The following is a 25,799-nucleotide window of genomic DNA, read 5'->3' on the forward strand; positions in this document are numbered from 1 at the left end:
AGATCGTACAGTAAGAGAATGGGAGTGGGAGAGGGGAGGGACCCTCTGCTCTCTAAGGGCCCTTCAGCTCTAAGAGCGCCTTCAGGCTTTCCTGACCCTACTTAAGCTCTCCTGCCACATAGTTTGCACCTGAATACTGTGCCTGCTCTCAGCCCTTAGCTAGACAGCAACAGGTATGCTCAGACCCCGGGCCAATCTCAAGTGTGGGATGCTCTCCCCAGCACACATCCCACGGAGAAGAGGCGGAAATGCACGAGATAGCCCGGGTCTCACACCTCAATTCCCAGCTGTTCCCTGGGGGGCCTCATGAGAACTCTAAGGTTTAGAAGTCCTCACTTTTACCTGCCCGAGACTGTCCACGTGAGAACTGAGCTTACACCCCCAACATGGCAGTAATTGTAGAACACTGAAAATAAATAAAATTAATTAATTAAAAAGATAGACTCACAGAAGTTAAAATATACAATTTTGATTTCATAAAGTTAAAAAATTTGCAGAAATAAATCTAATGCAGCTAAACTTAGAGGAAAGAAACTGGGAGAACATGTTTGGAGGAAATTTAACAAAATCTCATTTCTCTTTTATTAATTTAGTTTTAAAAGGAAATATTAAACTTAAATACACAATGAGAAAACAAAAAGAAACAAATTTAAATGCTAAAACTTAAATACAATATAAAGAAAGAAAAGAAAGGATTTGTCTTTGATATTTAAGTCAAAATTTCAATTAAGTACAGGTTATTTTTGGCAACAATATCCTGAAAGTCTGGCAGTTCACTGAATGTCTATTTGTTTTTCATTCAGGATTATTCTTACTTTTCCTGGGTGTGATATTCATGTCAGTCACCCCAGTTCTTTTGATATTTACTATATAGTTTTCCAAGACCTGCTATCTACTAATATAACTTCTTTTAAGTCTTGTGTGATTCTAATTGTGGTTCATTGACTTTCCTCTTGGAGTTAGGAGTTTCAGAATTTGCCTATGATATTTGTATAGGTTTTCCTTGCAGAATTTCTTTCACGTGGTGATCAGTGATTTATTATATTTCTGCTTTACCTTCTGGTTCTAATGCTTCAGAACTATTTTTGTCAACTGTTTTTGTGTTATTATATGAAGATTCCTTTTTTTTATTGTAGAAGTCAGGCAGTCCATTTATTCTGGTGGTTTTCTTCTCAATCTGCTTTCTTGATCAGTTGTTTTTCTTATGAGATGTTTCACAGTCCCTTTTATTTTTTTCTTCTTTGTATTTTGTTTTATTTTTTCTTTGTCTCTTAAGATTGCACTTACTTCTCTTTGCCTGATTTTGATTTTTAAGGAGTCATTTGCTTCATTTAGATTCTGGATTTCTTTTTCTAATTGATTGATTTTCTTTTCATAATGTTCTTGATTTTGGGATTGTTTTTGTTTAGTTTCTCCTCAGTTTCTCTAATTTGATTTTTGAAGTTTTTTAAAGTTCTTCTAAGAATTCTTTTTGGGCAAGTGAGCATCTGAAAATACTCTTTCAGTCAGAAGAAGGGTTCTTTGCTGAAACAAACCCTCTGGAGATGAACCCTGGTCTTCCCTATACCTACACTAACTTTCTTTGGTTGGATACTTTCTCCTTTGCCTGCTCATTTTTAAATAATTTGCAGCAGTTTATTTTTTTGTAATCACCACTAGCCATAGGGTATGGGGGCATTGTACCTTTACTTCAGATCCTCCCTCATTCCTGTCTTCTGGCCTGGAACAGAAACCACAACCTCCAGGCTGCTGTAAGTGCCCACAATTACTGTCATCCCCATCTCACTTGTTCCTTCTCAATCCATGGTCACATGTTTGCAACACAACTGGGCCTGGTTTTCATTATCAGCAGAGGTCTCTCAATTTTCCACTGCTTAGAAGCCTAGTTCACCACAAAATCCAGGATGTGAAAATTCCTGTGACTAAGGTTGAGGATATGCCTCAACTCAGCTAGCTGAACGTCTAGCCACTTGGTGTTACAGTGTAACTAGTCTGTAGGTGTCTAGACTTCAAAGGGCCAAAACCTCAGTCCTGGGATTTTTCTTCATATCTTCTCTGATTGAACAAGGCCAGCCACTGTTCTGTTCCAAATTGTATGTGTGTGTGTGTGTGTGTGTGTGTGTGTGTGCGTGTGTGTGTGTGTGTTTAACTGCTCTAAGTTCACCATAAGGCACTATTTAGTCTTGTTTGTGGGGGAAATCTAAAGAGTTTGGAATTTTCTGACCTACTACTCTGTCATTTTCCCAGAATTCTATCCAAAATCTCATTTCTGAGACATACAGGGAATTTAGGCAAATTTATAAGAACAAAGCCATTTGCAAAGGGGTAAATTCCCTATGATGTGAATATGATATGAATAAACAGTTTTCAAAGGAATAAAACCATGACATAACTAGTCATGAAAAATGTTCCAAGTCACTAATAATTAGGGAAATTCAAATTAAAGTAACTCTGAGGTACCATTTTGCACATATTAGATAGGCTATGTTGACAAAAGGAGGAATGATAAATACTGTAGAGGCTGTGGAAAAACATGTATAATAATGCACTACTGGCGAATCTGTCATCTGATCTAACCGTTTAGTAAAACAATTTGGAAGTATGCACAAAAAGCCATAAATCTCACCATACACTTATAATTCATCAATATTAGCTCTAGGTTTATAATCCAAAGAAATTAAAGAATGAGAAAAATGATACACATTTACAGAAATATTTATAGGAGTTCTATTTGTTACAGCAAATAATTGGAAACTGAGTATATTCATCAGTTTGGAAACGGCAGAAAAAGTTCTGGTATAATAGTATGGTGAAATAAATAATGTGTTGTAAGAAAAGTTGAAGGGTAATTCGTATTTGAACTGATACACAGTTGAGTGAGCAGAATTAGGAGAGCAATTCATCCAATCACAGTATTGCAAAAGTAGTCAACTTTAAATCTATGGAATGCTGTTAAGCACTATGACCAATGATGTCAAAAGGGCTCACAAAAAAATATTCTACCCAGCTACAGGTCAGAGAGCTAACGTCCTCAGAGTGCATATTCTAGCACATTTTTTTTAAAATTTCTTTTCCATTTTTGGAATATGGATATGACTAATGTAGGAATTGATTTTTACATCAATATACATAAATGTAAGTAGCTTTTTTCTTGCATACCTCATGGGTAGAAGTTAGAGAAGAAGATACAGGAAGAGATTTTGGAGCTGAAAATAGAAGAAAATTGAACTGAAAAAAGAAAAGAGGTATATATTGCATGAGTAAGATGTCAGTTACACTGTCCTCCACCATAGTCATATCCAATACAAAATACTGTGCCAGTAAGAGCCAACATATTTAAGAAATGGTCCTTATAAAAAGAAAATATTTAAAGAAGGACAACAAAGACTGGCAGGGAGCTTTAATCCTTGACATCTGAAATTCAACTGAAGGAAGTGAAGATGCTTTGCTTGGGGCAGAGACAATTCAGGGGAGATTTTCAAGTGCTTTAAGGGTTGCCACATTGATGGGGGATTAGACATGATCTACATGGCAGCAGAGCACAGAACTAGGATCAATCATGGGAATTACAAGGAGATAGATGCTGCCTTGAATGAAGTGGAAAATTGCTGAAGATTAAAACTGCGCAGAATTGGAATTAGTTTACCTCAGAAAGTAGAAGTATTGCCATATTTGGAAGTCCTCAGAGAAAGGTTAGGTGATGCAATGGATAGAGTGCCAGCCCTGGAGTAAGGATGACATAAGTACAAATCCAGCTTTAGATACCTACTAGCTGTGTGATTACGTTTCCCTTAATTCCTCATCTGTAAAATGAGATGAAGAAGGAAATAGCAAACCACTTCAGTATCTGCCGAGAAAGCCCTAAATGTGCTCACTAAGGATCAGGTATAACTGAAATGACTAAGGAACTAAAAAGAGAAAGGTAGAATGACCACTTGGTTGGCCTGCTGCAGCAAGATGTTTGTTCATATATTTGCTGTTGTAAGAGGGTTTTTCAGATCCCTTCTACACTTAAATCATAGGTTTTATGATTTAGGGAAGAGAATGAAGAGAATTTATTTTCCCGTCAGTACTTGGAAGCTAGCAGTTAATTCATACCTGAGACTTCTAATTTGCTTTGGGATGATGACTTTAACCTTGGTCAGCATCTGGGATTTGGTCACATTGCGAATCTTCTATAGAGACTTACATCCAGGTACGTTTTTCTGTGGATGGCTAGAGAACTCAAGGTGGGCATTTCCTCCTCCTCCCAATACATCTGGGAGTTGCATGCTCTAGCTATGTATGATAAAACCTCACTAGAAAAGAACAGTCTTAATAATAGCTGACCATAGGTGGCAGACTTTGCAATCAAACTCATGCCTAATGAATCAGAGTTCACCTCTTTTCTGCGTGGTTCTCTGACTTATGATTATCTTATGCTCACGCAGTTATTAATTGTTACAGAAAGAATTGTCATCTTTATATCCCAAGGACTAAGTGTAGTGCCTGGGACATACAGGAACTTAATATATGCTTATTTACTCCTTCATTTGTACTTCAGACCTCCACAGAACTTTAATACCACTTTTATTTTGTCAGCACAATTTCTGATAAGGATCAAAGATGTTTCTATCATGATTACATATTTAAAATGGCTAAAGCTAATTATTGTTTTCTGAACTTAATTGATTGTCACAGGATTCCGTGTACTTATTTGCTACAATATGTCAATAAAGATAAACTCTGAGACCTCAGAGACGACGATTTGTATAGGACTGCAAAACTTCCCAGCTGAGTCATAGTTTCGTTGGTCATCCCTTTATCTCCACCCCTTATTTTACAGGCTATATAGTCCTTCCAGAATTTGTCAGGGAATTAGAACAGCACCAGCAGTTGAGCTGTTAAGAACTAAGGAGCACCAGGAGACAAGGAAAAGAGACAGAAATAAAAAGCTGACTAGAGAGAGTGACAATGAACATCATCCCTAGCTTAAGTGCTGGCACCTGGGCACTGCTTGTTCTCTTCCTAACTCTCCTGTTTCTGTAAGTGATAAATTCCTTTTTATTCCCCTTACAATTTATCAAGAGATTAGATGCAGCTCCTTTGTGACTGTGACAGAACATTTCACAATGACTGGTTTCTACTTCCTTCTACTCTGTACATAATGTATATTAGGAGATATATGTATGTATGTATATATATATGTGTATATATATATATATATATATATATGCACACACACACATACTTTGATTTCTGTAACTAGAAATGCTGATTTTCTTTGTCTATATAAATGAGTTGACACAATTTTTGGGAAAAAAGAAAATTTTAAACTCTTTGATTAAAGGCTGTATTGTCATTTCCTAAAAGAATAGACTTTGAGGATATTCCTGTGGTATTGGTCAAGTAATTTAAAAGTGAAGACAAGTCCTTAAAGAAACCTGAATTCATGTCAGTTTTCTTTTTCCCTTTTCAGTTTTTTCTCCTTATTATTTTAATTTTCATAGTTTAAAAGGTATTTCCTTCTGTTCAAAAAATTACATTTTATTTACTAATGCTCATTTTGACCAAATCACCACTCTTTTCTATGATCCACTTTCTAGGGATTCTGTATGATGTGTTTCTACATTCTTTTTTTCAAAGATTTTGGGACTGAGATGTCCCCAAAAGTTGATTTTTGCTCTGTTCCGTCTATCTCTTTTAAAGAATCACTGTCCTGGAAACGTAAGGAACTAGAAAATTGGTTAATGTAATGGATATAAATCAGAGATGGAAGTCTTTCTGTACAAACAATACAATTATATCTATTATTGCAATCTCCACAAGCTGATGAGACTCAAGGTCCATATTGGCAGGGTAACAGTTAGACACCCAACATTGCAAACGACTAAACCTTAGAGTTTTCTGTCTTTTTTTTATTTTAAAGCTCTGAGGACTTTAAAGACTATTATTTAATTATGTTCTATAGGATATGGATGCTTTGTGCTTAAGTCTTGTTTATTTCTGGGTACACTGGTTTATTTAACACAAAATGTGGGAGCAATCACCACTAAATGTTAGAGGAAAAATCACCTAACTTCATAATTTTTCCTTTTTATTTTTTCTATAGACTTTGAATCATACTAGTTAATTCAAGTAACAGAAGTTGATTTCATATACGTCTTGTGTAGTAGGATTTTCAAAATTCCTTATAAAAGAGTAGAGAGAACTTGGTGGTAATTCTCCACACTGATATGAAAATTTACCAGCTTGGAAAAAATAAAGTTGTGATTGAACTGGGAGATAGTTTAATAACATAATACGCATACACAGGTTTCTTTCTTAGAGCTATCAGGAAACATTATAAGGTCACAAACCTGGGGAAATATGACCAGTAGATGTCATGGGATCCTTCTACATTCATGCTAAAGTCACAGCAACACTGATGGATTAGATTACTAGCACGCTTAAATGACAATGAACTCAGGAGTGAAAGGGCCTAAATTCAGATTCTTCTCTTGATATTCACTTATCTATGTGACCTTGTCAAGGATGTTAAATTGCTGAGCCTTACTTTCCTCATTCATGTAATAAGAGGATTTTTTAGATGGACATGGAAGCCACCTAACAGTCTAAATTTATGATTCTGTCATCTTGAGTCCCATAATGAAAGTCAGAGCAGCCAATGTGTGCTACTTTGTGCCATTTCTGGAATTATCCTCTACAACTCCTTGATTTTCTCCCTCATTTGACAGATAAGGACCTTGAGGTTGAGGCAAGAGAAGGAATATGCATAAGGATTCAATATAATGCAACATATCCCAGAGGTAATAAAGTAACATGATATGATATCGCTTATTTTTGAAACATGGCTATTTTGAAGTAATAAACAGCAAACAGATAGGGTAAGCAAAAAATATGGGAAGTTATACCCTAAATGAGGAAGTAACATCAATGGTAAATATACAGACAATGAGAAGTTCTTTTAAAGAACCAAGGTTCTTTTTTAAAAATTTTTTTAAACTCTATTGTGAGGTAAAATTTTAATGAGTTAATCCTTTGAAACAAGAATCATAATCTTACCCCACTGAAGCCCATACTGAAGTAGAATCACAGCAAGTATCATATAAATAAAAATGAAATAAAATAGCATATTTTCCATCCAGGAGTTTTACAAATGTTTACCATATTTCAGGACATATTCCTTTCTTCATTTCTTCTTTTCTTCTTTTCATTTTTTTTATGTAGATGAACACATGACATAAGGTTGTAGCCATTGTAGTTTTGTTGATTTTGCTATACTTTATCTCATAAGTGACCTTCCTTATTTCCTTGTATTCATTAACCTTAATTATTGAGGGAACATTTATTATATTTGATTATAAAGTGCCATAATTAGGTTAGCCAACATTGAACATAACATTGGTGTCCAATTTTTGCGTTCCAAAATAAAGAACAAATGAATATATATTTTATATGCATAAGTAATTTTAAAATTTTACCTTTATTTCTGTGATACTCTACTTGTACAGGAATTGCTTGATTAAAAGTAATATTCTGCTTTGTGACTCTTGTAATGTATTGGGACATTGCTCTCCAAAATATTTTCTTGATTCTAAAAGAAGATATTTAGTAAGGAAGGAAAGTAAAAAAGGAAATATGGAAGTAAGACTTCTCCAAGCATGTACTATATTCCAGGTACTGTGGCAAACACTTTAACAATATACTCATTTGGTCTTCAAAAAAAACCAGAAAAGTAACTACCATTATTAATTCCATTCAACAACTGAGAAAACTGAGGGAAATAGAAATTAAGCAACTTGCCAAGGATAGCACATATACTTATTGTTGAAAGCTGTATTTAAACCAAGGGTTTCTTCACTCTAGATCCAGTGTTCTATCCACCAGTCCACCTAGTATTGAAGTAATGGTACAACTATATCCTGAAAGGTGTCACACATCTCCCCACATCCTTGCATAATTACTGAATTTTTATGTGTGAGTGAATACATTTTGTTTGTAATTAGTAGTAAACATGTTAGAGATGTTAAAGAGATAGCTTCCAAGAGGAAGAGGTGCTCCATTTGTGTGAAGGAGGGAGTAGCAATTGTGCTACATGTTGAAGGCAACATAGAAGAGGCAACTGAGTTTTATGAGGGAGTAGAAGTGTTTGACATGGAAGTTGTGGAAACCTAATTGTCACATATGAAGGCAGATGGAAAACTCCCAATGTGTTTCTACAGATCCAGCATGTACTGGTTGCACATTTGGGCTTCCACAAATTCATTCACCATAGCCCATAAAATATCTGTAAAAATGACTCTAAACAAATTCTAGAGCAGCACAAGCCACGAAACGACAAAGTGAAAGAGATTTCCAACCCAAGACACCCTGAAGGCCTACAGCAAAGGTCTATTGCACCAGTTATGGAGAACAGCCCAGCAGGAAGGCCTAAGTGGTCTGAAGCAGCAGCTGCACTGCAGAATCTCAGGAATATAAGCCCAGGAAAGGAGTTCAGAAGAATTAAGCAAGTGAGAGCCACAGAGCCCCAGGTATCTGCAGAGGCTTCTACTGAGACTATCAGCCCACAGATTAAATGTCTGGAAGTCACCTATTTGAACTTCCAGGAACCAAAATGGCACAGTGACAAATATATTCCCTCTCCTCCTCCCCTTGTTGGCCTTTAAAGAACCATAAAATGTTTCCCCAGCAAAATCCTGCAACAGTGGGATGAAGGGGCAAACAATCTTGTAGCTAGGAAAATCACTAAGGAGAATCCCTCTTTCTGGGACAGAAGGACATCAGTACAGGATCAGAGCTGTCACAGACAGCCCCACCTCAGTCAACTGAGAGGAGATCTGGAGCCTCCGGGGGGTGGAGCCATGCAACCATCGATACCAAGGTCCCTGGTATGCTTCAGCACCCTAGAGGAAATGGGAAGACACTAGGACAGCCCAGATCACCGATTGCTCAGCTTGCCTATGCTCTAGCTCAGCAGAGGAGACCTGCTGTGGTCAGACCACCCACGTCCCACATTTAACAAGCTAACTCCAGGGTAAATCTGAGGAAATACAAAAAGACATCACCTAGCCTCTGCTTTCCCACACCAGCCAACTCACTACCAAGTAAGCTGCAGCACTTTAGCTGTTACCTGAAAGAACAAGAGGCCACAACACACAAAACCTCATCATCAGGAGTAAGAAGGAAAGAAGGAAAGCAAAGACCATAGAATCTTTCTATGGGAACAAGGACCAAAACACTAATACCAAAGAGGTCAGCATTTAGGCTGTACTCTCATGTGAAATTTCAGAACGGACTGCAAACTCGTCGCAAGCACAAAGAGCACTCTTGTAAGAGCTGAAGAAGAATTTTAAAAGCTAAATTAGAGAAATAGAAGAAAAACTGGCCAATGATTTCAAAAGTACGAAAAAAGAATTCACTAAAGAGAACATCTCCTTTGAAAGGAAAATTGGACAAATGGAAAAGGAAACAGAAAACCTAACTGGGAAAACTGGACAAATGCAAAAGGAAGTAGAAAAACCAACTGGAAAAAATAACTCCTTAAAAGGAATAATTGGACAGGTGGAAAGGATACCCAAAAGTTAACTGAAGAAAACAGTTTATAAAAATTAGAATTGTGCAAGTAGAAGTTTGTCTCTATGAGACATTAAGGATCAGTCAAACAAAATCTAAAGACCAAAAAGGTAGAAGAAAATGTAAAATATCTGAGTGCAAAAACAGCTGACCTGGAAAATAGATCCAGGAGAGAAAAATCTAAGAATTATTAGTCTTCTAGAAAGCCATGATGAAAAAAAGAGCCTGGACAATATCATCGAAGAAATCATCAAGAAAAACTGCTGAGAAGTCCAAGGTTCAGAGGGAGGAATAATCATCAAAAGAATCCACTGTTCACTGCCTGGAAGGATCCCAAACTAAAGATGCCCAGGAATATCACTGCCAAATTCCAGAACTAGCAAGTGAAGGAGAAAATAGCACAGGCAGCCAGAAAGAAACCATTCAGGTATTGAGGAGATACAGTCAGAATCACACAGGATCTTGCAACTTCTACATTAAAATATCAAAGGAACTGGAAAATGATATTCCACAAGGCAAAAGACCACAACCAAGGATCAATTACCCAGCAAACATGAACATCATATTTCAGGGAAGGAGATGGACATTCAATGAAATAAGGGATTTCCAGACTTTTCTTATAAAAAGGCCAGAACTCAATAGAAAATTAGATCTTCAAACGCAGATCTCAAGAGAGGCAAAAAAGGTAAACAGGGGAAAAGAAAAACTTGTTACTCAATATGGGCAAACTGTTTACATCCCTATAAGGGAAGATGATGCTTGTTGATCTTGAGAATTATATATTTATTATGAAATATAAAAGGGATATACATAGATAAAGGGAATGGATATAAAGTAAATGATGTCATGATAAAAATCTGATTGAAGGTTGTGAAGGGATTGTAACACATGATATGAAAAGAAGAAAGCATAAAATGGTAAATTACATCACAGGAAGAGTCCCAAAATTGTATTGCAGTAGAGAGAAAGTGGGGAAGGAGATAGCATTGTTTAATATTTACTCTGATCTGATTTGGTTCAAGGAGGAAACACCAAACTTAATGAAATATATAAATCTAACTAGCTCTCTAGGCAGTAGGAGAGGAAGGGAGAAGGAAAGGGGAGGGGAGGTTAAACCAGAAGGAAGAAGCAGTAAGGTTAAAGCAGAATAAAAGAAAGAGGGACTGAAAGAAGGAAGGGAAGACTGTGGGAGGTAGTGGTAAAAATTAAAACAGTATTTTGTAGGGGAGGGGAAAAGGGAGAACTAAAAGCGCAAACAATGGGAAAGAAGATGGAGGAAAAAACACAGTTATGAATCATAACTGTGAATTTCAATGGAATGAACTGTCCCATAAAACGGAGACAGATATTAGAATGGATTACAAACCATGATCTAATAATATGTTGTTTACAAGAAACATATTTGAAATGGGAGGATACACACAGAGTAAAGGCAAAAGGCTGGAGCAGAATATATGGTGCCTCAGCTGATGTAAAAAAAGCAGGAGTAGCAATCCTAATGTCAGACAAAGCAAAAACGAAAATAGATCTAATCAAAAGAGATAAGGAAGGAAACTATATCCTGATAAAGGTACCACAGACTACAAAGCAATATCATTACTAAACATATGCACTCCAAGTGGTATAGTATCCACATGCTTAGAAGGGAAGTTAAGAGAGTTACAGGAAGTGATAGACAGCAAAACTATACCAGTGGGGGACCTCAACCTCCCCCTCTCTGAGCTTGATAAATCTAAACTCAAAATAAACAAGAAAGAAGTTAAAGAATTGAATAAAACTCTGGATAAGTTAGATATGATAGATTCGATAAAATTGAATACAGATAGAAAGGATTTAGCTTTTTCTCAGCAGTACATGGCACATATACAAAAACTGACATGTAATAGGGCTTAAAAACTTCACACTTCAGTACAGAAAGGCAGAGATAATCAATGCATCCTTCTCAGATCATAAGGCAATAAACATTATATGAAATAAAAGGCCATGGAAAGATAGACCAAAAATTAATTGGAAACTAAAAAATCTTAAGGAATGAGTGGGTTAAACAACAGATCATAGAAACAATCAACTTCATTCAAGAGAATGAAAATAATGAGATAACCTACCAAATCTTATGGGATACTGCAAAAGCAATTCTTAGGGGAAGTTTTATATCTTTGAACGTCTACATGAATAAAATAGAGAAAGAGAAGATCAATGAATTATGCATGCAGCTGAAAAAAAGTAGAAAAAGAACAAATGGAAAATCCCCAAATAATTACCAAATTAGAAATATTGAAAACTAAAGGAGAGATTTAAAAATTGAAATTATGAAAACTATTAAACTAATAAATAAAACTAAGAGTTGGTTTTATAAAAAAAACAAAGAAAACTGATAAACTTCTGGTCAATTTGATTTTAAAAAAAGAAGGAAGAAAACCAAATTACCAATATCAAAAACAAAAAGAGTGAACTCACCTCCAATGAGGAGGAAATTACAACAATAATTAGAAATTACTTTATCCAACTGTATGCTCAAAAATTTGACAAAATTTGATTATTTTAAAAAATAAAAGTTGCCCAGATTAGCAGAAGATGAAGTTGAATACGTATGTAATCCCATCTCAGAAAAAGAAATTGAACAAGCCATCAATGTACTTCCAAGGAAAAAATCTTCAGGATCAAATGGATTTAAATGTGAATTCTAACAAACATTTAAAGAACAACTAATTCCAATACTATATAGACTATTTGGCAAAAGAGTCCTCCCAAATGCTTTTTATGTTACAAATATGGTTCTGGTATCTAAACCAGGAAAAGCCAAAACAGAGAAAGAAAATTATATACCAATTTCTCTAGTGAATATCAATGTGATGTTAATAAAAAGAATACAGCAACTTATCAGAAGAATAATACATTATGATCAGGTAGGATTGATGCCAGGAATACGAGGTTGGTTCAATATAAGGAAAAGTATTAGTAGTACTATTCATATCAACAAAAAATAACAGATATCATATGATTACCTCAATACATGAGGAAAAAGCTTTTGACAAAATACAACAACTAATTCTATTGAAAGCACCGGAGAGAATAGGAATGTATGGAATGTTCCATAAAATAAAAAGCAGTATCTACCTAAAACCTTCAGCAAACATTATATGCAATGGGCATAAACTAGATGCATTTTGAATAAGATCAGGAGTGAAACAAGGATGTCCATTATCACCACTATTATTCAAAATGGTACTAGAAATGTTAGCTGCAGCAATAGGAGAAGAAAAAAAATTGAAGAAATTAGGATAGGCAAAAAAGATACTAAGTTATCACTCTTTGAAGATGACATGATGATATACTTGAGGAATCCCAGAGATTGAAGTAAAAAAACTACTTGAAATAAGAAACAGCTTTGGCAAAGTTGCAGGTTACAAAGAAAACCTACACAAATCTTCTGCATTTCTATATATTATTAATAAAGCCCAACAGCAAGAGATAGAGAAATCCCATTTAAAGCTAGTGAAGACACTATAAAATATTTGGGAGTATACCTGCCAAAAACAAATCAAGAGACTATATGAACACAATTGCAAAACAGTTTTCACACAAATGAAGTTAGATCTAAGTAAGTGGAAAAATATCAGCTGCTCATGGGTGGGCGGAGCCAAAATAATAAAAATGACAATACAACCTAAAGTAATTTGCTTATTCAGTGCCATACCAATCAAACTATCAGGAAATCATTTTGTAGAGTTAGAAAAATTATATCAAAATTCATCTAGAAGAACAAATGTCCAGAATATCAAGGGACCTAATGAAAAGAAATGTCAGGGAGGATGGCCTAGCTCTACAAGATCTCAGATTTTATTATAAAGCAACAATTATCAAAACCACTTGGTACTGACTAAGAAACAGAAGGGTAGACAAGTGGAATAAGTTAGGGACTCAGGACACAATAGTCAATGAATATAGCAATCTACTGTTTGATAAAATGACCCCAGCTTCTGGGATAAGAACTTACTGTTCTTATCCCAAATTGCTGGGAAAAGTGGATAAAAGTGTGGCAGAAATTAGGCATAGACCAATGCCTGACACCATACACAAGAAAAAAGTCCAAATGGGTACATGATCTAGGTATAAGGATTGATATTGTAAACAAATTAGTGGAAGAATGAATAGAGTATTTATCAGATTTATGGAGAAGAGAAGAATTTTTGACCCAACAAGCAATAAAAAGATTTACGAAGTGAAAAATGGACAATGTTGCTTACATTAAGTTGAAAAGTTTTTGTACAACCAAACCCTATTCAACCAAGGATAAGAAGCAAGCAGAAAACTGGGAAAGAATGTGTGCAAGTAGTGCCTGTGAAAAATGTTTCATTTCTAAAATATATAGAGAATTGAGTCAAACGTACAAAAATACAAGTCATTCCCCAATTGAGAAATGGTCAGAGGATACGAACAAGCAGTTTTAAGAGGAAGAAATCAAAGCTATCTATACTCATATTAAAAAATGCTCTAAATCGCTATTGATTAGAGAAATGCAAATCAAAACAACTCTGAGGTACCACTTCACACGTATCACATTGGCGAACATGAGAAAACAGGAAAATGACAAATGTTGGAGAAGATGTGAGAGAGTTGGAACACTAACACATTGTTGGTGGAGCTATGAGCTGATCAAACCATTCAGGACAGCAATTTGGAACTATGCCCAAAGGAGTACAAAAATGTGCATACTCTTTGACCTCAGAATACTGCTTCTGGGACTGCATCCCCAGGACATCATAAAAATAGAAAGTGTCCCACATGTGCAAAAATATTAAAACATTACTCTTTGTGGTGGCAAAAAACTGGAAATCAAGGGCCTGCCCATCATTTGAGTAATGGCTGAATAAACTGAGGTATATGAAGGTAGTGGAATACTATTGTGCTATAAGAAATGATGAGCAGGAGGACTTCAGAGAGGCCTGGAAAAACTTATATGAAGAGATCTTGAGTGAAAGGAGAAGAAGCAGAAAAACTTTGTACATAGCAACAACCACAGTGCATGAGGAATTTTTCTGGTAGACTGGGTATTTCATTGCAATGCAAGGACTTAAATAATTCCCAATGATTTCTTCAGGCAAAATGCCTTCCACATCCAGGGAGAGAACTACGGATTATAACCACAGAACGAAGCAGATCATTTTCTTTTGTATTATGTTTTGGTTTGTTTTATGATTTCTCCCTTTCGTTTTGATTCTTCTATGCAACATGACTATGGTGAAAATATATCTCATGGGAATGTATATGTCGAATCTATGTAAAAGTGTATACTGTCTCAGGGAGGGAGTGGGGAGGTGGTAGGGAAGGTAAGACAGATATATCTAAGATATTTGGAAGTGATTGTAAAACACTGTAAACAAATAAAATAATAAAAAAAGAGGAAAAAATTAAAAATAACAAAAAATAACATAATAAAAAACATAAACGATACCCAAAGAAAAGCTGAAGAAAATAACGCTTTTGAAAACGGGCTAACTCAATTGGTCAAAGAGGTACAAAAAGCCAAAGACGAAATGAATGCTTTAAAAAGCAGAATTATTCAAATGGAAAAGGAGGTTCAAAAGGTCACTGAAGAAAATAGTTCTATAATAATGAGAATGGAGCAGATGGAAGGTAATAACTTTATGAGAAACCAAGAAATTACAAAACAAAATCAAAAGAATGAAAAAAGAATATGTGAAATATCTCATTAGAAAAAAACCTTTGACCTAGAAAATAGATCCAGTGGAGAAAATTTAAAAATTATGGAACTATCTGAAAGCCATGATCAAATAAAGAGCATAGACATAATTTTTCATGAAATTATGAAGGAAAACTGCCCAGATATTCTAGAACCAGAGGGTAAAATAAATATTGAAAGAATCTACCAATATCTTCCTGAAAGAGATCCAAAAGGAGAAACTCCTAGGAATATTGTAGCCAATTTCCATAGTTCCCAGATCAAGAACAAAATATTGCAAGCAGCCAGAAAAAATTCAAGTATTGTGGAAATACAATCAAGATAGAACAAGATCAAGCAGCTTTTATGTTAAGGGATTGAAATACTTGGAATATGATATTCCAGAAGTCAAAGCCACTAAGATTAGAACCAAGAATCACTTACCCAGCAAAACTGAGTACATTACTTCAGGGGAAAAATGGTCATTCAATGAAATAGAGGACTTTCAAGCATTCTTGATGAAAAGACCAGAGCTGAATAGGAAATTTGACTTTCAAAGACAAGAATCACAAGATGCATGAAAAGATAAACAGGAAAGAAAAATCATAAAGGACTTTCTAGAGTTGGACTGTTTACATTCCTACATGGAAAGATAATATTTGCAACTCTCAAAACTTTTCTCAGTATTTGGGCAGTTGGAAGGATTATACACACACACATACACACACACACCACACATATACATATTTTATATATACATACAAACATATATATAAGTATGCATGTGTATATATATGTATGTGTGTATATGTGTGTATACATATATATATATGTGTGTGTGTGTGTGTGTATATATATATATATATATATATATATATATATATATATATATATATATATATATGTCCAGAGAGTACAGAGTGAGTTGAATAGGAAGGAATGATATCTAAAAAAACAAAATTAAGGGGTGGTCAAAGAATATATTGCGAGGAGAAAGGGAGAAGTGGAATGAGGTAAATCATCTCTCATAAAAGAGACAATAAAAAGCTTTTCCAGTGGACAAGAAAAGGGGAGAGGTGTTAGGAAAAAAATGAAACTTATTCTTCTCACATTTGGCTTAAGGAAGGCATAACATGCGCACTCAATTTGGTACCCAAATCTATGTTACACTACAGGAAAGTAGGGAAGAAGGAAATAAGTGGGGTGGGGTATGATAGAAGGGAGGGCAAATGGGAGGAGGAAGCAATTAGAAGCCAACACTCTTGGGGAAAGACAAGGTCAGAAGAGGGAATAGAAGAAATGGGGGGCAGGATAGGATGGAGGGAAATATTGCTAGTCTTTCACAATATGACTATTATGGAAGTCTTTTGCAAATCTACACATATGTAGCCTGTATTGAATTGCTTGCCTTCTCAGTGGGGATGGATGGGGAGGGAGGAAGGGAGAGAAGTTGGAACTCATAGTTTGAGGAAAGAATGTTGAGAATTGTTTTTGAATACAACTGGAAAATAAGAAATACAGGTAATGAGGTATAGAAATCTATCTTTCCCCACAAGAAAAGAGAGAAGATTAGGATAACAGAAGGGAGGGGTGTAATAGAAGGGAGGGAAGATTGGGGAAAGTGTTAATCAGAATGCTTGGTGTTTTGGCGTGGGGGAGCGGAAAGATGAAGAGAAATTTGGAACTCAAAATTTTGTGAAAATGAATGTTGAAAATTAAAAATAAATATACATAAAATAAGAAAAAGTAAAAAATACTAAAAATGTGTCTGAGGTACTAGAATAGGGTTGGGTCTTAAAGAGGATTTCTTCATGTCTGAGATGTTTTCTGAACTTTCTTAGTTGTGCATAAGGTGCACTGATCCTGGACTTGGTCCTTTCTAGCAACACAGACTTTGTACCATTCACAGCACAATAGGGAGGGAGTATATTCCAGCAACAATCCTGATGATGGTTTACTCAAAGCTTGTCAAACATGACCACACCTAATGTGTTGTCTCAAACCTTACTGAGTCTTGCTGAGACTTCAGAATTTCTCAGTAAGGTTGTGAGACATCTCAGGATGGTGATGAGAACCATGAAATATTTCTGTAAGTGCCCCCTTGGCTAATGAATCTGAGTTAAAAAAAGACTTACTTCAAATATACCGTTATAGCACTTGCACTTCTGTTTACCAACAAGTGAACTGCATGATTTATGTCTTCTCTCTTTGCCTTGACTACAGTGCTTTAGTGTTTTCCCTTCACTTTATAGATATGGCACCTGGACACACAAACTCTTTAAGGACCTGGGAATTCCTGGACCAGCACCTCTTCCTTTCTTTGGCACTGTTCTTTCTTATCGCAAAGTAAGTTTCCATGAATTCTTTATTCTCTTTGTATGGTGGAAAAAGCATTTCCTTTGGACTCAGGAGACTTGGGCACAAATGCCAGCTCTGATGATTGTTACCTAAATGATTTTGGACAAATAAATTATTCTTTGTAGTCCTCAGCCTTCGCATCTGTGCAGTGAGAGCCTTGGATTTTCAATTTGAGTCTAGGATCTTCTGATTCTTTGTATCATCGCAGATTTCTTAAAAATAAGGTATAATGCATGTGTCCGGTGCTCTAAGATGTAGGGAATAGTAGTATTCAGGCACTCTTTACACTGGAAAGAGGACTTCATTAACAAGTCTTAGATACTGAATGCTTTACATTAAATTCTACCTGAGTGGTTGTCATTATTATTAATACTGTTTGGCAGATTTAGCTCTTGAATCAAAGGGAATTTCCTTTTGGGTCCTGTGCTCTCAGTGCTCCAGAGAATAATGACTAGACCTGTAATTTTACTGACACGATAATTTCCAGGTGAGGAAATGGCTATCACTACATGACTTTTCCCACAACTTTCAGTCTTAGAGAGTTTCTTACAGTATAGATTAGTTATCTTTTCTAGGATCACCCAACTAGCGTGTGTGACAGGCAGAGCCTGAACCCAGGAATTCTTGAGTTTGAGGCTAAGTTCGAAAGATCTCTATAAGCTCCCACTGATTACCAAGCACTTTCCACTTAGTTTTTATCTCCACATGTTGATACACAGATAGGAGAGACTCCATGTGAAGCTTTAGGTCAGAGGATGTGTCAAATCTTGGGAAGGGATAGAATCCAAAGGCTCAGACTGATGGGTCAGTAGTTTACTAACTGCCTAATCAGGTTCTTGTAAGAATCAAATAAAACACATTGACTCATGAAATGGATGTGAAATAGCTGAAGAAAGTTGTAAGATACTATTAAATGTAAAAGGGATTTGCAAAAGGTTTTCATAATCATAATTGTATTAACAATGATGTTTTAGTGGACTGGAGTCAAGATGCCAAAGAAAAGCCAGGACGTTTCCTGAGCTCTCCCCATTATCCTTCAGAAACAGTGTAAAGGCAAGCCTCTAGATGGATTCGGAAGCAACAGACTGTACAAAACAACTGAGTGAAACAACTTTCTAGTTTACAGTAACTTACAAAGACTTCTGGAATGGTCATTTGGTTAGACAGGTAGCACAGCCTAGTACAGATAGTGTCCAAGATGGCCAGTTAGAGGCTCTTAGCACAACACAGATAAGCTACTGAGGTTCACTGGTTTTCGCTCAGCAGGCCAGTGGTGTCTCAGGCCAGCTGTGAGGCCCCCAGTCCCAGTGCAGAAGGCAAGCTGCCATCCCAAGAACCCATGGCACAACAGAAGTGACTAAGCCAGGCCACGCCAGCACAGTGGGAGAGTTATTAGTAACTGAGACCCCAGGGCAGAAAGCCAGTGACCAGGCCTCTGGTCTCCAGCACAGGAAGCATGGAACCATGCCCTCTGTGTCCTAGGAACAAAGCTCAATTTAAAAGCCACAATAGAGGCTAAAAATGAGCAACAAATAGAAAAGATCCCTAACCATAGAAAGCTATTATTATGACTGGGAAGATCAAAACACAAACTTAGAAGAAGACAACTATGTCAAAATGCCTACATAGGAAACCTCAAAGCAGAATATGCATGACTTTGAAGCCCAAAAAGTCTTCCTGGAAGAGTACAAGAATGAAAAGTTAGGGGAAAGGATGAGATGAATACAAGAGAGTCAAGAGTTTGGAAAAAGGCAAGGCAGAAATTGCTTGAAGAAAACAATCCCTTAAAAAATACAGTTTGCCAAATGGGAAAAAAAGAAATCTACAGACAAAAACAAGTCCCTAAAAAGTTGGTGAAATGGAGAGGGAGGTACAAAGCTCACTGAAGAAAATAATTCATTAAAAATTAGAATTGGGCAATGGAAGGCAATGACAGTAAGAGATCTCTAGAATCAGTCCAACAAAATAAAATGTAAAAAAAAAATAAGAGAATGTAAAATATCTACTGAAAAAAAAAAAAACAAATGACTTGGACATAGATGGAGAAGAGATAATTTATAAATTATTGGACTACCTGAAAACCATTGTCAAAAAAGAACATAGACAGCATCTTTCAAGAAATTGCCTAGGAAAACTGCCCTGATATATTTGAAGCAGATAATAAAATAGTGTTTTAAAGAATCCAACAATCCTACAATATGTTATTTACAAGAAACACATTTGAATCTGAGAGGTGCACACAGAGTACAGGTAAAAGCTTGATGCAGAATACATTATGTTCCAGCTCAATTTAAAAGAAAAGAAAAAAATAAACAGGGATAGCAATCCTGATCTGAAACCAAAAAAACAAAAATAAATTTAATTAAAACAGGAAAAGAAGGAAACTACATCTTTCCAAAAGGTAGCATAGACAATGAAGTAATATGAAAACTAAGCAAATATGCAACAAATGACATGGTATCCATATTCTTAAAGAAAAAGTCAAGTGAAGAAATAGACAGTAAACTATACTGGTGGGAGTCCTCCCTGCCCCCCTCTCAGACTAGGTAAATCTAACAGCTACATAATCAGGAAAGAAATTAATGAGGTGAATAGAATTCAAAAATCCCAAATTAAATACCAAATGAGAATTCTGAAAATCAATGGAGAGATTAATAAAAACAAAAGTAAGAAAACTATTGAGTTATTAAATAAAATCAAGAGTTGGTTTTACGAAAAAAAACCCAATGAAACAGATCTTTGATTAATTTGATTTTAAAAAGTAAATGAAAAACATCTTACCAGTATCAACAATGAAAAGGGAGTATTCACCAAAACGGAAGAGGAAATTAAAGCAATAATTAAGAGCCACTTTGCTGAACTGTATGCCACTAAATTCAACATGCCATTAAATCTGACAGTTTAAATGAAATAGATGAATATTTAGAAAAATATAAATCACACAGATTAACAAAAGAGAAAGTAAAATACTTATATAACCCAAATTTAGAAGAAGAAATTGAACAAGCCATCAATGCACTTGGAAAAAAAATCTCTAGGGTCAGATGAATTTACAAATGAATTCTACCAAACATGTTAAAAAAATTAACCTCACACCTATCAGACTGACTAATTTGACAAAAAAAAAAAAGAAAATGATAAATAATGAAGAGGATGTGAGAAATTTGGGACACTAATGCATTGTTGTTGGAGTTATGGACTGATCCAACTATTTCGGAAAACAATTTGGAACTATAAAGGGCAACCAAATTGTGCATTTCCTTTGATTCAGTAATACCACTGTTAGATTAATATCACAAAAAGATAATTAAAAAATGGAAAAGGAAATTGGTACATGCTCTAGGTATAAAGATTGATACCTTGGACAAACTGGAGGTGAAAGGAATAGCGTATGTATCAGATTTATGGAGAAGGGAAGAATTTTTTTACTGAACAAGAGATAGGAAGCATTACAAAATGCAAAATGTATAATTTTGATTACATTAAACTGAAAAGTTTTTGCACAACCAAACCAAATGCAACCAAAATTCGTAGGCATGTAGTAAATAGGGAAAGAATTTTTACAGCTAATCTCAGGAATAAAGGCCTCATTTCTAGAATATATAGGGAATTGACTCAAATGTACAACTGTACAAATCATTCCCCAGTGGATAAATGGTCAAATGATATGAACGGGCAATTTTCAGAGGAAGAAATTAAAGATATCTATAATCACATGAAAAAATACTCTAAATCTCTTTTGATTAGAGGGATGTAAATCAAAACAACTCTGAGGTATCACATCACACCTGTAAGATTGGCAAATATGACAGACAGGAAAATGATAAATGCTGGTGAGGATGTGGGAGAGTTGGAACACTAATTCATTGCTGGTGTAGCTGTGAACTCATCCAACTATTCTGGAGAGCAGTTTGGAACTATGCCCAAAGGACTACAAAAATGTGCATACCCTTTGACCCAGCAATATCCCTACTAGGACTGTATCCCTAAGATATCATAAAAATGGGAAAGGATACCACATGCACAAAAATATTTATAGTAGTACTCTTTGTAGTTGCCAAAAACTGGAAATCAAGGGGATGTCCATCAACTGGGGAATGGTTGAGTAAATTATGGTACATGAATGTAATGGAATACTATTGTGCCATAAGAAATGATGAACAAGAAGACTTTAGGGAAGCCTGGAAGGACTTATATGATCTGATGCTGAATGAAAGGAGCAGAAGCAGGAGAACTTTGTTCACAGCAATGACCACAGTGTGTGAGAGTTTTTTCTGGTAGACTTGGAACTTCGTAATAACACAAGAACTTAAAAAAAAAAAATTCCCAATGGTTTTCTAAGGCAAAATGCCTTCCACACTCAGAGAAAGAACTATGGAATTCATTCACAGAATGTAGTAGATCATGTTTGTGTGTGTGTGTGTGTGTGTGTGTGTGTATGTATGTGTGTGTGTATTATGCTTTGATTTGTTATATGATTTCTTCCATTTATTTTAGTTCATCTACATAGCATGACTACAGTGAAAACGTGTTCAATAGGAAAGTACATGTAAATCCTATATAGAATTGTATGCCATCTTGGGGAAGGAGATGGGTGGTGGGGGATAGGTGTGGGGGGTAAAAATCTAAGTTTTATGGTAGTATTGTAGAACATTAAAAAAATAAGTAAAATTTTAAAAAAAAGAAATTATCTTTAAAAAATGGAAAAGAGCCTACATGTACAACAAAATTTATAAATGTTCTTTTCATAGTAGAAAATATTAGAAACTGAAAGGATGTCCATCAATTGGGGAAGGTCCAAATAAGGAATGACATATGAATAAAATGAAATATTACTGTGCAATAAGAAATGATTAACAGACAGATTTCAGAAGAACTTGGAAGGGATTATACAGGTTAATGCAAAGTGTACATCAGGAACATTATGTGATGACCAACTCAGCTCTTGTCGGAAACACAGTGATCTAAGGCAAGTACAAAAAACACAGGAAGGAAAATTCTATTCATATCCAGGCAAAGAACTGGAATCTGAATGCAGAATGAAGCATTTCTTTTTCACTTACTTTATTTTTTCTCATGGTTTTGATCTGTTTCTTCTTTTACAACTGTGACTAATATGGAAATATTTTTACATGATAGCACATGTATAAATTATATCAAACTTCCTAATACTTTCAGAAGAGGGGAGAGGAAGGAAGAGATAAAAATTTGGAACTCAAAATCTTATAAAAATGAATGTCAAAATTTTTCTTAACCTGTAGCTAGGGGGAAAATATTGTTAAACTTAAAAAACAAAGCAAAACAAGCAATTAATTCCAATATCATATGATCCATTTGGAAATATAGACAAAGACAGGGTCATACCAAATTTTTTTTATGACTGAAATATGGTGCTAATACCTAAACAAGGAGCAGCCAAAACAGAGAAAGTTTCCTCAATGAATATTGATGCAAAATTATTAATTAGAAAGTTAGCCAAAAAATACAGCAATTTAGCAAAAGGAAAATATATTATGACCAGTTGCGACTTATATCAAAAATGCAGGAATGGATCAGTATTAGGAAAAAAAATAATCAAAATTGACCAAAGTAATAGCAAAAGTAATAAAATCATGATTATCTCAATAGATGCAGAAACATCTTTTGACAAAATACAATACCCATTCCTATTACAAATACTAGAGAGCATAGAAACAAAGGGAGCTCCCCTTAAAATGATAAGTAATGTCTATCTAAAACCATAAGCAAGCATTTTATGTCATGGAGGTAAGCTTGAAGCTTTCCCTCAAGACCAAGAATGAAAGAAGTATGTCCATTATCACCATTATTGGTCAATATTGTGTCTGAAGGAAAAAGAAATGGAAGGAATTGGAATATGCAATGAGGAAAAAAAGTTATCACTCTTCGCAGAGAATGTGCTTGGAGAATCCTAGAGAAACAACTAAAAAACTACTGGGAATAATAAACAACTATAAGTTGCAGGATATAAAATAAATCCACAAAAATCATCAGCATTTCTTTATATTACTAACAAATCCCTGCAACAAGAAACAGGAAGAGAAATTCCATTTAAAATAACTGTAGGAAATGCAAAATATTTTGGAGTCTACCTGCCAAGAAAGACCTGGGAACTATGTGAACACAATTACAAAACGCTTTTCACACAAAGTCAGGTCTGAACAACTAGAAAAATTGTCAATAGATCATGGGTAGGCTGACCAAATATAAGAATGTAACAATTCTACCTAAATTTGTTTATTATTGAGGACCATGCCAAAGCAACAAAAGAATTACTTTACAGAACTAGGAAAATAGCAAATTTGAACTGGAAGAACAAAAGTTTCATAATATCAGGATAATTAATAAAAAAAAATGCAAAGGAACGTGGTCTAGCTGTACCAGATATGGAACTACATAATAAAGTAATCATCAAAACCGTTTAGCACTGCTTAAGAAATAGAGTGATGAATCAGTGGGTTAGATACACAAGTACAGTAATAATTGTCTGTAGTAATCTAGAATTCTGAGGTAACCAAATCACACTTCTCAGATTTGCTAATGTGACCCAAAAGAAAAATGATAAATGTTGGAGATGTTAGAAAAGTGGAACACTAATTGATTGTTGGCAGAGCTGTGAATTCATCCAACCATTCTGGAGAGCAATTTGGAACTACACCCAAACACCTATAAAAATATGCATACACTTTGACCCGGCAATACCACTACTAGGTGCATATATCAAAGGTGTCATAAAAAAAGGAAAAAATTCCACATGCACAAAAATAGCTCTTTTCATGATGGCAAAGAACTGGAAATGGTGGGGATGCCCATCAATTGGGGAATGACTAAACAAGTTATGGTATATGAAAGTAATGGAATATTATTCTTCCATAAGAAATGATGAGCAGAATGATTTCAAAAAAACCACCATATATGCAAACTGATGGTGAATGAAGTAGAGAGATCCAAGAGAACATTGTACATAGCAACAGCAACATTGTGTGATGACCATTTAATGTATACTTACCTCTTAGCAACACAGTGATCCAAGACAATTCCAAAAGACTCATATTGGAAAACGCTATCCCTATCTAGAGAAATAACCATGGAATCTGAATGCAGATTGAAGCATACTATCCTCACTTCTTTTTTTTCTTTTCTTTGTCATATGCTTCTTCTTTCACAACATGACTAATGTGAAAATATGTTTAATATGATTATACATATATAACTATATAAGACTGTTTGCTATCTTGTGAAGGGGGGTGGAGAGAATGGGAGGGAGGGACAAAAATTTTGAAATAAAAATCTTATAAAAGTGAATATGAATACTGTCTTTACTTTGAATGATACAATGTGTTGGGCAACAAATACATGATTCTTAACATGGGAAATAAGAAGGTTTTTAATAACTATTTTTAGAAAAAAGTGGTTTATTTTGTGATGCTTTGTGTTTTGCCCATTTTAAAACATCATTTCATAGGCTTTTCTGGACCGCTATAAAAGTATATGATGCTTAAACTCCCGATATAGAGGAAATACAAAGGAAAAATCCATGTTACGTGACCTCAGGGAGCCTATTATGCAGTAGAAAGTGACATACATCAAGAAAATTGCAATTTAAATGAGAATAGAGTGAGAGCAGACATTTATAGAGTGTACCAATCTATTAATCATGAAGTTTTTATTAAGTGCCTGCAATGTTCTAGGCACCAGGTTACAAATACAGTCCATAGTAAAAGCTTTATATTAAATAGATTTTCACAACACAGGAAAAAGGCATTAGAATTAAAATCAAGAGATCAGAGATCTTGGAGAAATCTTTCTGCTGGAGACGTCAGGAAAAGCCTAATGGAAAAGATTACATTTGAGCTGGGTCATATGTCAGCAAGTATAGATTGGGGTGGGCAACAACCTGCAGGCAAAATGAAGACCATAAACACGATAGTAAAAAATACATTATTCTATATTCAACTTCCTAATATAATGCATTTTGACATAATTCTAAAATACCTTTTGCAGGGTTTTACAGATTTTGACATGACTTGCTTTAAAAAATATGGGAAAACCTGGGGGTGAGTATTCTAAGTTATTTTTCCATTATATATCCATGTTTCAATGGTCAGTCACCCATAGCTTCCCACTCAACCCAATAACATTTGTGAAAATAGAGGTATTAGAGATGTGTTCAATGCCATAGAAT

General features: G+C 35.1%; 1 protein-coding gene across 2 annotated transcripts in view; it reads left to right on the forward strand.

Annotated features, from left to right (window-relative positions):
- Positions 1–4,849: 4,849 nt before the first annotated feature.
- LOC140497115 (cytochrome P450 3A4-like) overlaps positions 4,850–25,799 on the forward strand; it is a 42,239-nt gene continuing 21,289 nt past the window's right edge. The window contains exons 1-4 of one of the 2 annotated variants that reach the window (XM_072597679.1): positions 4,943–5,024; positions 6,717–6,788; positions 17,491–17,584; positions 25,619–25,671. In XM_072597679.1, the coding sequence (XP_072453780.1) occupies positions 25,637–25,671 (35 nt within the window). In that variant the 5' untranslated portion in view covers positions 4,943–5,024; positions 6,717–6,788; positions 17,491–17,584; positions 25,619–25,636. Of the gene's footprint in view, positions 5,025–6,716; positions 6,789–17,490; positions 17,585–25,618; positions 25,672–25,799 lie in introns of both variants that reach the window. The other variant, XM_072597678.1, reaches the window with a different exon arrangement.

The sequence above is a fragment of the Notamacropus eugenii genome, chromosome 3 (genome assembly GCF_028372415.1).
Source record: "Notamacropus eugenii isolate mMacEug1 chromosome 3, mMacEug1.pri_v2, whole genome shotgun sequence".
NCBI classification, from domain to species: domain Eukaryota; kingdom Metazoa; phylum Chordata; class Mammalia; order Diprotodontia; family Macropodidae; genus Notamacropus; species Notamacropus eugenii.